Genomic DNA, 18,536 nt, shown 5'->3' on the forward strand with positions numbered 1-18,536 from the left:
TGCAAACAACAAACTGACTATAATTACAGTATACCAGCATAATCCTAAATGTAGTACCACATGCCTAATGCAAATCTTATCACTGTCAGCATAATTGCAGTATAGAAAGGCAAATCTAATGAGGACAGAAGTTCTTTGGACTATGTTATCCTCCAAATTTTATGTTAGAAAGAAATTACAACTATAGTAAGTGTTACAATTGTAAAATTAATCTAACATTCTGTTCATGCACAGGAAAAGCGCATCTACGATCTCAAGAAGAAGAACCAAGAACTAGAGAAGTTTAAATTTGTTCTGGATTACAAAATTAAAGAGCTGAAAAAACAGATTGAACCCCGAGAAAATGATATAAAAGAAATGAAAGACCAGATACAGCAAGTAAGTCTTCAGGGAACAAATGGGAAAAGCATTGAAATAACTTTCATTTATATTGTCCCTTATCATCCCCTTAGTATGTTCTAGAGCACTTCACAGTCAATTAATGACTGTTGAAGTGTTGTGTAGGCATACACAGCGGCTAACTTGTGCAAGTATAGGTCCCAAAATAGCAAGAGATAAATGATCAGGTTGTGGGAGGAAGGCTGATTGAGAGAACTCCCTGCTTTTCTAATACTACCATAAGATTCTCCTCAGGAACTTCTCCACCAAATTATGTGCTGAGGTTTAGGAGTGGGGCTTGAATCCACAATCTTCTGACTCAGATGCAAGGGTGCTACCATTGAGGCAAGCTGACGCCTGTAAATACATTATAACTTTCCTTGTGGGCTTCTTTCCAACATTGTAATATGATTAATGAGAGTAATTCTGGGAAAAAAGCATGAACTCTGAGTTTAAGCATCATGCCTGGTAAGGTCATACTTACGCTGCCTTTGTTCATTAATAGAGGTGTGCCTCATTGTGCGTTATATGTATTCTAATTTGTGCAAGCATGCTTTCACAGTCCAGTGGAGAAGAGAAATAGTTTTTACTGCATTTAGTTGTGGTATGCAGACTTGACATCAAGGTTCACTAAATAAGTTGCATATTCTCATGAAGGCAGCTGCTGTAAGGTTGATAAGGTAGTGCTGCTGCCTCTGAATGAGTCTAGACATAGTATCATGAGTAGGCTATTCAGACACTCTACCCTATTCTGCTATTCAGTTAGATCATAGCTGATCTGTACGTCATATCCATTTATCTGCCTTTGATACCCTTACCTAATAAAAAAATCTATCAATCTTAGTCTTGAAAATGACCAGTATAATCCCACTTTCCAGCACTCGGCCCGTAGCCCTGTAGGTTACGGCACTTCAAGTGCACATCCAAGTATTTTTTAAATGAGTTGAGGGTTTCTGCCTCTACCACTCTTTCAGGCAGTGAGTTCCAGACCCCCACCTCAGCTCCCCTCTAATCCTTCTACCAGTTACTTTGAATCTATGCCCCCTGGTCACTGACTCCTCTGCTAAGGGAAACAGGTCCTCCCTATGCACTCTGTCTCGTCCCGTCATAATTTTATACACCTCAATTAAATCTTCCCTTAGCCTCCTTTGTTCCAAAGAAAACATCCCCAGCCTATCCAATCTTTTCTCATAGCTAAAATTCTCCAGCCCTGGCAACATCCTCATAAATCTCTGCTGTACCCTCTCTAGTGCAATCGCATCTTTCCTGTAATGTGGTGACCAGAACTGTATGCAGTACTCAAGCTGTGGCCTAACCAATGTTTTATATAGTTCTACCATAACTTCCTTGCTCTTATATTCTATGCCTCGGCTAATGAAGGAAAGTATCCCGTATGCCTTCTTAACCACCTTATCAACCTGTCCTGCTACCGTCAGGGATCTCCAAGGTCCCTTTGTTCCTCTATACCTCTCAGTATCCTTCCATTTATTGTGTATTCCCTTGCCTTGTTTGCCCTCCCCAAATGCATTACCTCACACTTCTCTGGATTGAATTCCATTTGCCACTTTTCTGCCCATCTGACCAGTCCATTGATATCTTTCTGCAATCGACAGCGGCCCTCCTCACCATCAACCACATTCAAGTCCAAATCATTAATATATACCACAAAAAGCAAGGGACCGAGTACTGAGCCTTACAGAACCCCACTTGAAACAGCCTTCCAGTCGCAAAAATACCGGTCAACAATTACTCATTGTTTCCTGCCACTGAGCCAATTTTGGATCCAACCAGCCACTTTCCCTTGGATTCCATGGGCTTTTGTTTTTTTGACCAGTCTGCCATGTGGGACCTTGTCAAAAGCCTTGCTAAAATCCATGTACACTACATCAAATGCGTTACCCTCATCAACCCTCCTTGTTACCTCCTCAAAAAATGTAATCAAGTTATCAGACATGACTGTCCCTTAACAAATCCTTGCTGACTGTCCTTGATTAACCTGTGCCTTCCTAAATGACGATTTATGCTGTCTCTCAGAATTGATTCCAATAATTTGCCCACCACCGAGGTTAGACTGACTGGCCTATATTTACTTGGTCTATCTCTTCCTCCCTTTTTAAACAATGGTACAATGTTAGCAGTACTCCAATCTTCCGGCACCATGCCTGTAGCAGTTCCTGGTCTCTCGCCATTAAAATTGAACTCCATCTACCACAGTTTTGCCCACTCACTTAATCTGTCTATGTCCCTTTGTAACTTCCTGCTCTCATCTACACAACTTACTGTGGCTCCTAACTTAGTGTCATCTGCAAAATTGGATATACAACTTTCTATTCCTTCATCCAAATCATTGATATATGTGGTAAAAAGCTGAGACCCTAGTACTGATCCCTGGGGAACACTACTTGTCACATCCCACCAATTACCAAGCTATGTCACAAAGTTACCTCCAATTTTGGGCACATTTATTTTTGCTAATAATCCCTTGAGCTGAACCTTATATCAAATGCCTTCTGGAAGTCCATATAGAAAACATCCATAGACATTTCCCTGCCCACCTTGTTCGTGAACTCCTCAAATTAGTCGGATATGACCTACCATTCAGAAATCCATGCTGACTCTCTTTGATCAGCTGCTTCTTGTTCAAGTGCTCAGACACTGTTCCTGATGATAGATTCTAGTAACTTCCTCACAGCTGATGTTAAACTGTCAGATATGTAGTTTCCTAGTTTCTCCCTGCCTCTTTTCTTAAATAATGGAATGATATTTGCAATTTCCAATCCAAGGGCACAATTCCCTAATCTAGAGAGCTTTGGAAAATTATGACTAATGCATCTGCAATTCTCTTACTTATTTCTTTTAATAAGGTGGAAACCATCAGGTCCTGGAGATTTATCTATCATAAGTCTCATTATTTTCTCCATTATCATTTTTTTAAAATTCTATTAAATCCAGTAAGTTCCTCCCGTTGACTTATTTTTAGGTTCTCTTGTACCGCTGGTATTTTGTCCTCTTCCTCTACTGTGAAAATGGATACAAAATATTCATTTAACAAGTTTTCCATTTTCCTATTATCCATTATGGTATCACCTGCATCTGTAATTAATGAGCCCACATTTTCCCTAACCAATCTTTTATTTGGGTAACTGTTCCCACCCTGCCCTTACGCAAAAAAAACAGAGGAACAACCCTAGCAAATTTAGGTTAAAAGAAACTCTGGAAAATGCCTCTCCAACCTCCATAGGTAATCAAACCGGTTCCAGGAGACACAGTGGGCACAATTTTAAAATGGTGGCAGGTTGGCAGCGGGGGCGGGGGAAGTGAAGCTGCGCGTGGCAATCCCGAATATAAAAAAAACCCTTACCTTTTCCGACGTGATCGCGATGTAATTGATGGTGATTAAAGTTGTTTCCGGGTTTCACGCCAGGCAGCCAGCCTGATTGACAGGCTGGCTGCCAACAGGTGTTGCAAAGCTGAGGTGGAGTGGGGGGAGGAAGAGAGAGAGAGAGAAAGAGACATGTTATCTGGTGCTGGAACAGAGAGTGGAGGGCGCTGCAGATGGGAGTGGGGCGGGTAGGAGAGAGGGCAAGATCAGGGGAGGGGGGAGTAGGAAAGATCGGGGTGGAGGAGTGGGGAAGATCGGGGTGGAGGAGAGGGAAAGATCAGAGAGGGAGGTGCGGTGGGAGACAACGGGAGCTGAGAGGGACATCGGAGAGAGAGAAATCGGGGGGGGGAGAGGGGGACATCAGAGAGGGGGACATTGGTCATTGGAGCAGGGGTTGCAGGTGACATCGGTGGAAAGGTAGGTTAATTTTTTTTTAAACTTTGTGCAATGGTTTTTTTTAATTTAAGTTATTTACTTTATTTTTGCCTGACCCGGAAGCCGTGGGAAAGTCACCCAGGTAAGTTTAAAATCGGTTTAACGATCTACTATGTCACAAATAAAGTACCTTAACAGTTGGTTCTTTAACCATCATCCTGCGGGCTTTAATTGCCGGCGGGACTTCCGCATTCGGGAAGCACGCGCGCACACAGGCGCATCTGTGGGAAACCCAGAAGCCGGCGGGTTGGGGCCAGCTTCCTCACCCGCTCGGGATTTTCCCAATTTTTGAAACCCCCCTGCCGCCAACGTACCCGCAATTTCATTTGAAAATTGGGGCCGGTGAGTGGGAGACGGTCACTCTAGTACATCCCCTACCTTTTATACTCAGTGATGTTGGCCACAGTTAGGAACTTGTCCAATTCCCTTTGAACCTTTTTAGCATTCACTGTACAAGCAGGCAACTTGTTAAATAGGTTGACAACTTTCTGTGAGCCCTGACACTCTCCATACAGAGAGAGAAAATCAAACTCTGAATTGCCCTAAGCCACTTTTGTGAACTCCTGGATCAAAAGCATCCTGAGCAGAAGCATGCCTCAGAGGTAAGCTCTGATCCTCTACACACAATTAGGATTCGTTCGACCACAGCCAAGATTTATAAAAATTCCCAATATGGATAAACTTATGAAGTTCAGAAGCACCAAGGGGCAGAAAACACTGGTAGGAGTTGTCTATAGGCCTCCAAAGAGTAGTGGTAATGTAGGGGACGGCATCAAACAGGAAATTAGAGATGCATGTAACAAGGGTACTACAGTAAACATGGGTGACTTTAATCTACATATAGACTGGCCAAACCAAATTAGCAATAATACTGTGGAGGATAAATTCCTGGAGTATGTACAAGATAGTTTTGTAGACCAGTATGTTGAGGAGCCAACCAGGGAACAGGCTATCCTAGATTGGGTATTGTGCAATGAGAAGGGGTTAATTAATAATCTTGTTGTATGGGGTCCTTTAGGGAAGAGTGACCATAACATGATAGAATTCTTCATTAAGATGGAAAGTGAAGTAGTTCAATCCGAAACTAGGGTCCTAAATCTAAACAAAGGAAACTACGAAGGTATGAGGAGTGAGTTGGCTATGATAGATTGGGAAGCTTCATTAAAAGGCGCGATTGTGGATAGGCAATGGCTAACATTTAAGGAATGAATGCATGAATTGCAACAATTATACATTCCTTTCTGGCGCAAAAACACAAAAGGAAAAGCAGCCCAACCATGGCTAACAAAAAAATTAAGGATGGTATTAGATCCAAAGAGGAGTCATATAAAGTTGCCAGAAAAAGTAGCAAGCCTGAGGATTGGGAGCAGTTTAGAATTCAGGAAAAAAGCAGCAAGAGATTGATTAAGAGGGGAAAAAGAGAGTATGAGAGTAAACTTGCAAGGAACATAAAAGTGGACTGTAAAGCTTCCACAAGTATGTAAAAAGAAAAAGATTGGTGAAGACAAATGTAGGTTCCTTACAGTCAGAAACGTGAGACTTTATAATAGGGAACAAGGAAATGGCAGAGCAATTAAACAAATACTTTGGTTCTGTCTTCACGGAAGAGGACACAAATAACTTCCCAGAAATGCTAGGAAACCAAGGGACTAGTGAGAAGGAGGAATTAAAGGAAATTAGTGTTAGTTAAAAAATAGTGCTGGAAAAATGAATGGGACTCAAAGCCGATAAATCCCCAGGTCCTGATAATCTGCATCCCAGAGTACTAAAAGAGGAAAAAGAGGAAATTAGTTGTCATCTTCCAAAATTCTGTAGATTATGAAACAGTTCCTGCAGATTGGAAGGTGGCAAATGTAACCCCACTATTTAAAAAAGGAGGGAGAGAGAAAACAGGGAACTACATCACTAGTAGGGAAAATGCTAGAGTCTATTATAAAGGATGTGATAACAGGACACTTAGAAAATATCAGCGGGATTAGACAAAGTCAACATGGATTTATGAAAGGGAAATCATGTTTGACAAACCTACTGGAGTTTTTTGAGGATGTAACTGGTAGAATAGATAAGGGAGAACTGGTGGATGTGGTTTGTTTAGATTTTCAGAAGGCCTTTCATAAAGTCCCACATAAGAGGTTAGTGTGCAAAATTAAAGCACATGGAATTGGTGGTAATATACTGACATAGATTGAAAATTGGTTAACAGATAGGAAACAGCGAGTAGGAATAAATTGATCTTTTTTGGGGTGGCAGGCAATGACTAATGGGGTGCCACAGGGATCAGAGCTTGGGCCCCAGCTATTCACAATATATATCAGTGATTTGGATGAGGGAACCAAATGTAATATTTCCAAGTTTGCTGACGACACAAAACTGAGATGTGAGGAGGATGCAAAGAGGCTTCGAGGCGATTTAGACAAGTTGAGTGAGTGGGCAAATACATGGCAGATGCAGTATAATGTGGATAAATGTGAAGTTATCCACTTCGGAAGGAAAAACAGAAAGGCAGAGTATTATTTAAATGGTGATAGATTGGGAAATGTTGATGTACAAAGGGACCTGGTTGTCCTTGTACACCAGTCACTGAAAGCAAACATGCAGGTGCAGCAAGCAGTTAGGAAGACAAATGGTATGTTGGCCTTCATTGCAAGAGGATTTGAGTACAGGAGCAAGGATGTCTTTCTGCAGTTATACAGGGCCTGGTGAGACCACACCTGGAGTATTGTGTGCAATTTTGGTCTCCTTACCTAAGAAAGGATATACTTGCCATAGAGGGAGTGCAACGAAGGTTCACCAGACTGATTCCTGGGATGGCAGGACTGTCGTATGAGGAGAAAATGGGTCGACTCGGCCTGTATTCACTCGAGCTTAGAAGAATGAGAGGGGATCTCATTGAAACATATAAAATTCCAACAGGGCTAGACAGACTGGATGCAGGGAGGATGTTTCCCCTGGCTGGGGGGTCCAGAACGAGGGGTCACAGTCTCAGGATACGGGGTAGGACATTTAGGACTGAGATGAGGAGAAATCTCTTCACTCAGAGGGTGGTGAACCTGTGGAATTCTCTACCACAGAAGGCTGTGAAGGCCAAGTCACTGAATATATTTCAGAAGGAGCTAGATAGATTTCTGGACACAAAAGGCATCAAGGGGTATGGGGAGACAGTGGGAATATGGTATTGAGATAGAGGATCAGCCATGATCATACTGAATGGCGGAGCAAGCTCAAAGGGCTGAATGGCCTACTCTTGCTCCTATTTTCTATGTTTCTATGTTTCTCTGAACACCCCCACCCCCCAAAATACGCAGAAGGTGCTCATACATCAGAACCCAGCATCACACTTCAAGGGCCCGATATTAGGAGGGAGGCGGTTTGGCAGCGAGGGGTCGACTGGGCGTATAGGTAACGCGTCCAGTGAAATCGGTCGGTTCCCCACGTGATCGTAAGTAAATTGAAGCCACTTACCTTGGCTTCCAGGCTTTGCGCTGGAAAGCTGCGCAGCGGGCGGACTGTGCACCCGCATCATAGGCTGTCAGCTGGAGGAGCCCTATTTAAAGGGGCAGTCCTCCACTGACTGATGCTACAGAAAATAGGCAAAATTACAGCATGGAGCAGCCCAGGGGGAAGGCTGCTCCCAGGTTTAATGATGCCTCACTCCAGGTCTTACTGGATGGGGTGAGGAGGAGGAGGAGGGAGATCTTCCACCTGGTGGACGGGAGGAAGTGGCCTACCTCTGCCACCATGAAGGCCTGGCTCGAGGTGGCAGAGGAAGTCAGCAGCACCAGCAACATATCACGCACCTGCATACAGTGCAGGAGGCGCTTCCAGGACCTAACCAGGTCAGCCAAAGTGAGTGCTCTTACTCATTCCTCTACACTCCATCTGCCACATCACCGCCTCCACCCCACATCTCCTTCTACACTGCCAACACTACTCTATCACATCACTCCTCACACCCACTAAACTCTCATCCTTATCTTACCTGCACTTCCTCACCTCCTGAGTACTCATCTCACCACTACCACTCAACCCAATCCTCATACAATCTCATGGCTCTTTCTCATACTCACCCTCTCATGCATCTTTCACGGTCAGCCTCACCCACCTGCCACTACCTGTGCTGCAGCCACAGGGCATGCATCACGTATGTGTCGTAGGAAGCGTAAAGCAAACGTGTCGTGAGCATGAAGGGGATGCACAAGGGTGTTTGAGGGTTTGTCATGGTTTTTACTTATATTTAATTTCTGATCAACTCACATTACATATTATATTGTCACCCCTACTGCCACGTCTTGGCCGTTCTCGACTGGCTTGTGCAATAAGGCCCTTTCATGAGATCCACGGATTGGGTCACCCTACAGTGGGTGTATGTGTAGTTGCACGACTACTTTGTGCAGGTGCCTGTTGCGCAGCATTGTTGTGTAGCTCCACCTGGCGAGGCTGGTGATGTTGCTCATCCTCCAATGGAGTGATGAATGCAGCTATGGAATTCCCCCCCACCCCCCCCCCCATCCTGACGGTGTGAGTGTGAGGGAGTCCGCAAAGTAGGTAAATGTGTTTGGACAGCAGAGTTTACGTATGATAGAGTCATAGAGTTATATGGCATGGATAGAGGCCCTTCGGCCCATCGTGTCCGCGCCGGCCATCAAGCCCTGTCTACTCTAATCCCATATTCCAGCATTTGGTCCGTAGCCTTGTATGCTATGGCATTTCAAGTGCTCATCCAAATGCTTCTTGAATGTTGTGAGGGTTCCTGCCTCCACAACCCTTTCAGGCAGTGAGTTCCAGACTCCAACCACCCTCTGGGTGAAAAAGTTCTTTCTCAAATCCCTTCTAAACCTCCCGCCTTTTACCTTGAATCTATGTCCCCTTGTTATAGAATCCTCAACGAAGGGAAAAAGCTCCTTAGTATCCATCCTATCTGTGCCCCTCATAATTTTGTACACCTCAATCATGTCCCCCCTCAGCCTCCTCTGCTCCAAGGAAAACAAACCCAATCTTCCCAGTCTCTCTTCATAGCTGAAGCGCTCCAGCCCTGGTAACATCCTGGTGAATCTCCTCTGCACCCTCTCCAAAGCGATCACATCCTTCCTGTAGTGTGGCGACCAGAACTGCACACAGTACTCCAGCTGTGGCCTAACCAGTGTTTTATACAGCTCCATCATAACCTCCTTGCTCTTATAGTCTATGCCTCGGCTAATAAAGGCAAGTATCCCATATGCCTTCTTTACCACCTTATCTACCTGTTCCGCCGCCTTCAGGGATCTGTGAACTTGCACACCAAGATCCCTCTGACCCTCTGTCTTGCCTAGGGTCCTCCCATTCATTGTGTATTCCCTTGCCTTGTTAGTCCCTCCAAAGTGCATCACCTCGCACTTTTCCGGGTTAAATTCCATTTGCCACTGTTCCGCCCATCTGACCGACCCATCTATATCGTCCTGCAGACTGAGGCTATCCTCCTTGCTATTTACCACCCTACCAATTTTTGTATCATCAGCGAACTTACTGATCATACCTTTTACATTCATATCCAAGTCATTAATGTAATAATTTTGAGTGTGGAGACCTCGGTGTGGCAGGCAAAACTTTGTCTGAGGTGACAGTGTGCCCTGCTGCAATGAATGAGGTATTCCCCCCAACTGTCAAGGAATCCTCTGCATATCCCAATGGCTGCTGACTGAAACACGTCTGCAACATCAGGGAGTGTTTCCCACAGCTTGGGAAACACGCTGAGGAGAGTCCAAAATCACATCCCTGCTAAAATCTCTTCCCAATTAGGTCTGTCAACGACTTCAAGTACCTCACTAACTATCTAAACTGTCATCCCGCCGGCTTTAATTGCTGGGACTGCGCGCACATTGATTTGCGTCATTGGGGAACCCGGAAGTGGGCGGGTTGGAGCCAGGCTCCGGACCCGTTTCGGGATTCCCCAATTTTAGGAACCCCCCCCCCGCCACGAACGCACCTGCTCGGCCATCCTAAAATTGACCCTCAAATGTCTCCTAAATAAATTTTAAAAAACACTCTTCTTGGATCTTCAATCCACTGTGTGGGACATAAAACTTGTTTAGATTAAATGATACAGGGTAAATATAAATCACAAAATGGCTTCTATTGTCAGGAATGAGAGAAATGGCATGATGTGAAGTGCAATATTGGTCACATTTAAGAAATCAAAATCTTATTGACTCCTGTAACGTATAGTTATATAGGGAATCATCTCTTGCAGTTGACAGGCAAGAAGACCTCATAGTATTTGGGAGCAAAAGTAATGAAGGTGACACAGAACAGAAATAAGAGCTTCCTTTAGGAAAGCTTTATCATCCTGTGGATTCTAACCATATTTTTTCCTTCCAATCTCTCTACAGATGGAAACTGAGTTGGAACTGTTTCATAAACATAATACCCAGCTGGAACTTAATATCGGAGAGCTGAAACAGAAACTAAAGGCAACAGAAGTGGAGATGCGCAAAGAAATGGAGAAGGTTAGAACATGTGGTGCATGTATTTAACTACATATGCATATATACTCTGACACAAATACATACATGTGCTCTCTCTTTCCTTCTTGCATATCAATTAGGATAAATTTGAATACCTTTTATTGCAACAACATTGCATATTTTTGTGTTAGATATATCAAAATGAATTTTCCATATGCATCACAATGCATTTTGATACTTTATTCTCTGATTTTTTGCAAGATTTACATAGGCTACAAATGGCATTACAATAGTTTCAAATTAGGAAAATTTGATGTTGGTGGTTTTTACGCTGTAGAGTATCAAGTGAAAGGATATTTGGCAAAGTGAAGCATTAATTGCTTGTACCAGTTATCTTTATTGAGCCTGAAGTATCTGAATGTCTGAATCATTGATTTACTTCTAGGCTGAGCAAGTGATAGGTCTAAGGAAAACTAACACCTCAGCAGACCCTGTAGTAGTGGCATCACCATCATAGGAACATAGGAAGAGGAGTAGGCCATTCAGCCCCTCAACCCTGTTCTGCCATTCTATAAGATCATGCTGATTTGTACTTCAACTCCATTTACCCGTGTTTTCTCTTAGGTTTTTGGTAGGTAAACATATCAATCAATCTTAGTTTTGAAAAGTTCAATTAACCCATCATCCAGTCTTTAGGGATGAGAGTTCCAGATTTCCACTACCCTTTGCAAAAAATTCTTCCTGAGGGGCAATTTTTTCACTCAAAGGGTGGTGAGTGTCTGGAACGAGCTGCCAGAGGCAGTAGTAGAGGCGGGTACAATTTTGTCTTTTAAAAAGCATTTGGACAGTTACATGGGTAAGATGAGTATAGAGGGATGTGGGCCAAGTGCAGGCAATTGGGACTAGCTTAGTGGTATAAACTGGGCGACATGGACATGTTGGGCCGAAGGGCCTGTTTCCATGTTGTAAACTTCTATAACTTCTATGATTTCATTCCTAACTGGCCTAGCTCTAAGTTTAAGGTTATGCTCCCTTGTTCTGGATTTCCCCACCAGAGGAAATAGTTTCTCTGTATCTACCCTCTTGGGTCCCTTTATCATTTCATGTCTCTCCTCTACTCTTCTCTTAAACACAGCAAACAAGAAACACCAAAGATATTAGTTGGGAACTTCCTGCCTCCGCTATGGTCATTGCCACCACCAACAGCAGCACCAGAACCAAAATGCACCAACATCACACCCTAAGGTGTCAGCCGTGGCTCAGTGATAGCATTCTCACCTCTGAGTCAGAAGGTTGTGGGTTGAAGTCCCACTCCAGAAACTTGAGCACATAACCTAGGATGATACTTCAGTGCAGTACTGAGGAAGTGCTGCACTGTCGGTGTTGCTGTGTTTCAGATGAGGCATTAAACTAAAAAGAAGAGCAGGGCAGTTCTCCCCGGTTTCCTGGCCAATATTTATCTCTAAACCAACACCTAAAAATTTGCTGTGCACAAATTGGCTGCCGTGTGTCCTACATTACAACAGTGACTACACTTCACAAAGTACTTAATTGGCTGTAAAGCGCTTTGGGACGTCCTGAGGTCATGGAAGGCACTATATAAATGCAAGTCTTTCCTTCTTAAAAGGAAATAATTGATTCAGACATTCAAATACTTCAGGCTCAATAAAGACAACTGTTGCAAGTAATTATTTTGCTAAATATCCTTTCACTTGTTAGTAATTTTTACTCGATAGAATATCATCAGAATCCGCAATTTTCAAAATTCTTTTGCTGGACATCTATTTCGATCCACTTATCTTTCAAGGAATGGAATGGATCATAGAATCATAGAAAAGTTACAGCACGGAAGGAGGCCATTCGGCCCATCGAGTCCGCGCCGGCTCTATGCAAGAGCAATCCAGTTAGTGCCACTCCCCGTCTTATCCCCATAGCCCTGAAAGTGTTTTCCTTTCAAGTACTTATCTAGTTGCCTTTTGAAGGCCATGATTGAATCTGCCTCCACCACCCCCTTAGGCGCAGTGCATTCCAGATCCTAACCACTCGCTGTGTGAAGTTTTTCCTCATGTCACCTTTGGTTCTTTTGTCAATCACTTTAAATCTATGTCCTCTGGTTCTTGACCCTTCCACCAATGGGAACAGTTTCTCTCCATCTACTCTGTCTAGACCCTTCATGATTTTGAATACCTCTATCAAATCTCCTCGTAACTGTCTCTGTTCCAAGGAGAACAACTCCAGCTTCTCCCGTCTATCCACGTAACTAAAGTCCCTCATCCCTGGAATCACTCAAGTAAATCTCTTCTGCACCCTCTCTAAGGCCTTCACAGCTTTCCTAAAGTGAGGTGCCCAGAACTGGACACAATACTCCAGTTGTGGCCGAACCAGTGTTTTATATCATCGTGACCTCCTTACTTTTGTACTCTATGCCTCTATTTATAAAGGCCAGGATCCCGTATGCTTTTTTTAAACGCTTTCTCAACCTGTCCTGCCAACTTCAATGATTTGTGCACATATACCCCCAGATCTCTCTGTTCCTGCACCCCTTTTAGAATTGTGCCCTCTAGTTTATATTGCCTCTTCTCATTCTTCCTACCGAAATGTATCACTTTGGATTTTTCTGCGTTAAATTTCATCTGCCACGTGTCCGCCCATGCCACCAGCCTGTCTATATCCTCTTGAAGTCTATCACTATCCTCCTCTCTGTTCACTATCCTTCCAAATGTCATCTGCAAATTTTGAAATTGTGCTCTGTACACCCAAGTCCAAGTCATTAATATATATCAAGAAAAGCAGTGGTCCCAGCATTGACCCCTGGGGAACACCACTGTACACCTCCCTCCCTCCAGTCCGATAAACAACCGTTCACCACTACTCTCTGTCTCCTGTCACTTAGCCAATTCTGTATCCATGTTGCTACTCCCACCTTTATTTAATGGGCTGCAATCTTGATGACAAGCCTACCATGCGGTACTTTATCAAACGTCTTTTGAAAGTTCATATACACCGCATCAACTGCATTACCCTCATCTACCCTCTCTGTCACCTCACCAAAAACCTCTATCAAGTTAGTTAAACAGGATTTGCCTTTAACAAATCCATGCTGGCTTTCCCTAATCAATCCATACTCGTCCAAGTGACTGTTGATTCTGTCCCGGATTATCGTTTCTAAAAGTTTCCCCACCACCGTGGTTAAACTGACTGGCCTGTAGTTGCTGGGTTTATCCTTACACCCTTTTTTGAACAAGGGTGTAACATTTGCAATTCTCTAGTCCTCTGGCACCACCCCCGTATCTAAGGATGTTTGGAAGATTATGGCCAGTACCTCTGCAATTTCCATCCTTACTTCCCTCAGCAACCTAGGATGTATCCCATCCGGACCAGGTGACTTATCTACTTTAAGTACAGCTAGCCTTTCTAGTACCTCTTCTTTATCAATTTTTAGCCCATCCAGTATCTCAACTGTATCTTCCTTTACTGAGATTCTGGCAGCATCTTCTTCCTTGGTAAAGACAGATGCAAAGTACTCATTTAGTACCTCAGCCATGCCCTCTGCCTCCATGCATATATCTCCTTTATGGTCCCTAATCGGCCCCTCCCTTCCTCTTACTACCCGTTTACTATTTATATGCCTGTAGAAGACTTTTGGATTCCCTTTTATGTTGGCTGCCAGTCTATTCTCATACTCTCTCTTTGCCCCTCTTATTTCCTTTTTCACTTCCCCTCTGAACTTTCTATATTCTGCCTGGTTCTCACTTGTGTTATCAACCTGACATCTGTCATACGCCCTTTTTTTATGCTTCATCTTACTCTTTATCTGTTTTGTCATCCAGGGAGCTCTGGCTTTAGTTGCCCTACCTTTTTCCCTCACGGGAATGTACCTAGATTGTACCCGAACCATTTCCTCTTTAAAGGCCGCCCACTGTTCAATTACAGTTTTACCTGCCAATCTTTAATTCCAAATTACCCGGGCCAGATCTGTTCTCATCCCGCTGAAATTAGCCCTCCTCCAATTGAGTATTTTTACTTTAGAGTGGTCCATGTCCTTTTCCATAATTATTCTAAACCTTATGATATTATGGTCTCTGCCCCCTAAACGCTCCCCCATTGACACTTGCTCCACTTGGCGTGCCTCATTCCCTAGAGCCAAGTCCAGCAAGTACTGAAGAGGATGTACATCTAGTAATAAGGGAAGATATGTACAGAGAGGAAGGCAAATAGATTGAACTCTACTGCTTTCTGTCCTTCCACAGTATAGAGCAAGATCTGCCCTGCTCAATACATGTCTAGACTGCAAATATACATATAAACGTAGATGCACAGAGAGAAAATAGGCACTGACACTACACTCAAAAATTGCAGTCATTCTCGAGAAAACGAAATGTTTTAAATAAGTTTGATTTGAATTTTTTAAAAATCCACTATCTTTTCTCTCTCATTGTGTCTCCCATTCATTTTTAATGGTTTCTCGTTCTCTCATTTCAGGTGCAAAATGTAGAATCCATCGTCAAACGTTTTAAGACTGATGTGTACAACTGTGTGGCATTTATTCAGGAGCCAAAGAAACTGAAGGAAACTGTGCGGCAACTGTATGAGAAATATGTGCCGCAGTCAGACGTGGTAAGGCCTGTTTCTATAATTGTAACATTTATCTGGCTATAAGACCACTCGGCGTGTCACAGAGAAACACTAAACTGTAAAGGTAGCACTCACACACAAAGGTAGCTGTACCCTTTCTCCACTGTGCAGTCAAAAAATGCAGCTATGGAAAACAGAAGCCATTCTATCACTGAGGAATGTGTCAAGTGGACGAATGTGGTGAAACCTGTTTCTCCTATTCAACAAATGTCTACGAGGGGCACAGGTTTGTTACCTTGGAAATATACAAAGCAATTAGATTTGGTAAACCTACTTCTGTCCTATTATTTGCTGCCATGTAACATCATTGCTTCTAGAAACGTCAGTCTTTTTCATTTGTCCCACTTCAGATCCTCAGAACCAGGTCACCCTCATATTCCATAAGACTTATCTTTCTACTTTACTTTAAAAATAAACTTTCTTTTATTTAACAAGGATTTTCAATCTCCAGCCAATTTAATTACCCCTCGCCCATCTCCAGTGCTTAAACTGATATAAATAACGAGCTGGTATGGGTATGGCTGCACTAGTTAGAAAGTGGTTCAGAAAGCAAGCACTCTATATACCAAAAGAAGTACAGTTATTGAATAAATTTTAAATGATATTGATTTGTAAATGCTGATTACAGTCAGAAAAGAACCCCCCCCCCCCCACCATCATTTATACAGAACATGTTCAAAGACTTCATGGATCTAAAAGTTTCAGACAACACCATGCAAGGGGCTGGGTCCTGCAATAGATTACTACACTGGACTTTCAACTTGGGACATGGGTTTGAGTCCAGTTCAGACCAATGGGATAAAAGGCTCCTCATTCTGCTGGCTGTAAGAATCAGTTGCAAAATGAGTTCAGGCAGTTTCAACTCAGTTCATAGTAGATATTAGTACATATAATAAAACTACTCACAGATTGACGATCTCATTCAGAGATTATAAGGATGGCTAGTGTGCGAAATAATAAAGTTAATTCTGCTGCAACAGGGGTACTCTTCTGAGATCTGAATTAAGGCACACAACTGGGACAGAACAATAGATTAGAAATTTATGCTGCATAGGTGTCAGCTTTGGCTCAGTGGTAGCACTCTCGTCTCTGAATCAGAAGGTTGTGGGTTCAAGTTCCACTACGGAGACTTGAACACAAAATCTAGGCTGACACTCCAGTGCAGTACTGAGGAAGTCGGTCAGAGGTGTTGTCTTTTGGATGAGACGTTAAACTGAGCCCCTACCTGCCCTTTCATGTGGTAAAAGATTCCATGGTACTATTTCGAAGAAGAGCAGGTGAGTTCTCCCCGGTATCCTGACCAAAATTTATCCCTCAACCAACATCATTAAAACAAATTATCTGGTCATTATCACATTGCTATTTGTTGGAGCTTGCTATGCACAAATTGGCTGCCGCGTTTCCTACATTACACCAGTGACTACATTTCAAAAGTACCTCGTTGGTTGTAAAGCGCTTTGGAACGTCCTGAGGTCATGAAAGACGCTATAAAAATGCAAGCTCTTTCTTTATAATGCTAGTTACCTCCCACGGTCATGACAACAGCCTTCACAACATTGATTCCAACGGAGCTGCTAATTTGCACACCAACCGAGCATCTGCTGACCACCACTGATCTCTACTCCAATTGCAGCTTGAATGACCCTACTGCTGGGATCCAGATGATTCTGTGCTCCACCTTACATGTGGAGAATACTGAGATCAAACCCTGTGCACCAGCAGCACAACCTCCCTTAGCAAACAGGGAGTCCATGATCAAACCTTACGTCACCAAGAGTCAATCCACCTCCCGCCTCAAAAGACTATAGTGCCTTGCTTCATGTCTGTGGCCTGGGTATCATCACCACTCCTGTGACCACCCTTTCACATCCCCAAACCCAGGGTGCACTCACTAATGTATTATCATATCAGCTCAAGCCCTGATACCCATTGCCCTTCAGTGGGAAGACAGTAAAGAGATCCAATACTGGTCTGTATTGATGCTTATTGGTAGCAATGTTAATCCATCAACATTAATTGACACTGATGATAAACTCCTCATGCATGATAATATTTGCTTAGTGAATGCCAGCAGCACGAAGGATGTCAGTTCAGATAATTTTCTACCATCAAGTAGCAAGAGCTCTTTTAAGGTTTTCGATGCCAAAATAAATTGATGACCAGTGCCTTAAGATGCTGATCATGTATAAGAGAACTGGGACTACTAGGCTTGACAGGACTATAACTGGTTGTAGCCAGAGTTCAGTATGTTATGCGGACAAGTTATTTCCCGCTCAAAACTTGACCCCTTTATGCCATTTTCCATTTTAACCTGCAGGCGGATGAGGCGCCTGCCTGAAGCAGGCAGGGGCCTCATGACGTTATGCAAATTGGGGTCCAATTACGTCAAAAGGACCCTGATTCCATTTTACCTGGGACCTGAGCGGGGAAGCTACCAGGCTGAAGCAGGTGCAATTGGTCTGCAGTCGGAAGGGGCCCTCCAAGGTAAGTGTAAAACTTTCCTTTGTGGGACCAAGGGGAGCAGGAGTGCTCCTCCGGGCTCCACAAAGAAAGTCGCAGCATTCCCTGCCCTGGATTTCTCTCTTTTCTTCCCACGAGATCCTACTGAAAGCCCCTCCCTGCAACTCACCTGCTTGCCGGCAAGCCTTCCCTTGGAGCTGGCCGGTGGCCTCCAGCCGGCTGAACTTCCTCTACTGCCCGATGACCAGCTACCACTTTCCACCCGTTTTTGGGCGGGCAGCTGACCGGCAGTGTATAGATTAGGCCCTGGAATTAAAATACCTTGGACCACAAACTTAGGTGAGCGAGTGCATTTTGCACTTGCCCCGACTGTCTCTGTAGAATCATAAAATGATTACAGCACAGAAGGCCGTTCCTTTGTAAGAGCAATCCAGTTAATCCCATTCCCCCACTTTTTCCCCATAGCCCGGAAATTTTTTTCCCTTCAACTATTTATCCAATTCCTTTTTGAAAGCCACGATTGAATCTGCATCCACCACTCTTTCAGGCAGCGCATTCCAGATCATAACTACTTGCTGTGTAAATTTATTTCCTCACGTCGCCTTTGGTTCTTTTGCCAATCACCTTAAATCTGTGTCCTCTGGTTCTCAACCCTTCCGCCAATGGGAACGGTTTTTCTTTATTTACTTCATCTAAACCCTTCATGATTTTGAACACTTCTATCAAATCTACCTTCTCTGCTCTAAGGAGAACAACCCCAGCTTCTCCATTCTGTCCACATAACTAAAGGCCCTCATCCCTGGAAT

At 43.5% G+C, this 18,536-nt stretch overlaps 1 protein-coding gene and 1 long non-coding RNA gene across 3 annotated transcripts in view; one reads left to right on the forward strand and one right to left on the reverse strand.

The window, feature by feature from the left end:
• cfap57 (cilia and flagella associated protein 57) overlaps positions 1 to 18,536 on the forward strand; it is an 81,034-nt gene that overhangs the window by 49,754 nt on the left and 12,744 nt on the right. Inside the window, exons 17-19 of the mRNA XM_067989995.1 lie at positions 235 to 378; positions 10,561 to 10,677; positions 15,118 to 15,252. Coding sequence (XP_067846096.1) covers positions 235 to 378; positions 10,561 to 10,677; positions 15,118 to 15,252 — 396 coding nt within the window. The remainder of the gene's footprint in view (positions 1 to 234; positions 379 to 10,560; positions 10,678 to 15,117; positions 15,253 to 18,536) is intronic.
• LOC137325190 (uncharacterized) overlaps positions 1 to 18,536 on the reverse strand; it is a 51,890-nt gene that overhangs the window by 3,776 nt on the left and 29,578 nt on the right. The window contains exon 3 of one of the 2 annotated variants that reach the window (XR_010963837.1): positions 3,740 to 3,848. The exons of the other annotated variant lie outside the window; for it this stretch is intronic. This is a non-coding gene — a long non-coding RNA (uncharacterized lncRNA). The remainder of the gene's footprint in view (positions 1 to 3,739; positions 3,849 to 18,536) is intronic. 2 annotated transcript variants of the gene reach the window in all.

The sequence above is a fragment of the Heptranchias perlo genome, chromosome 9, assembly GCF_035084215.1.
Source record: "Heptranchias perlo isolate sHepPer1 chromosome 9, sHepPer1.hap1, whole genome shotgun sequence".
Lineage (NCBI taxonomy): Eukaryota > Metazoa > Chordata > Chondrichthyes > Hexanchiformes > Hexanchidae > Heptranchias > Heptranchias perlo.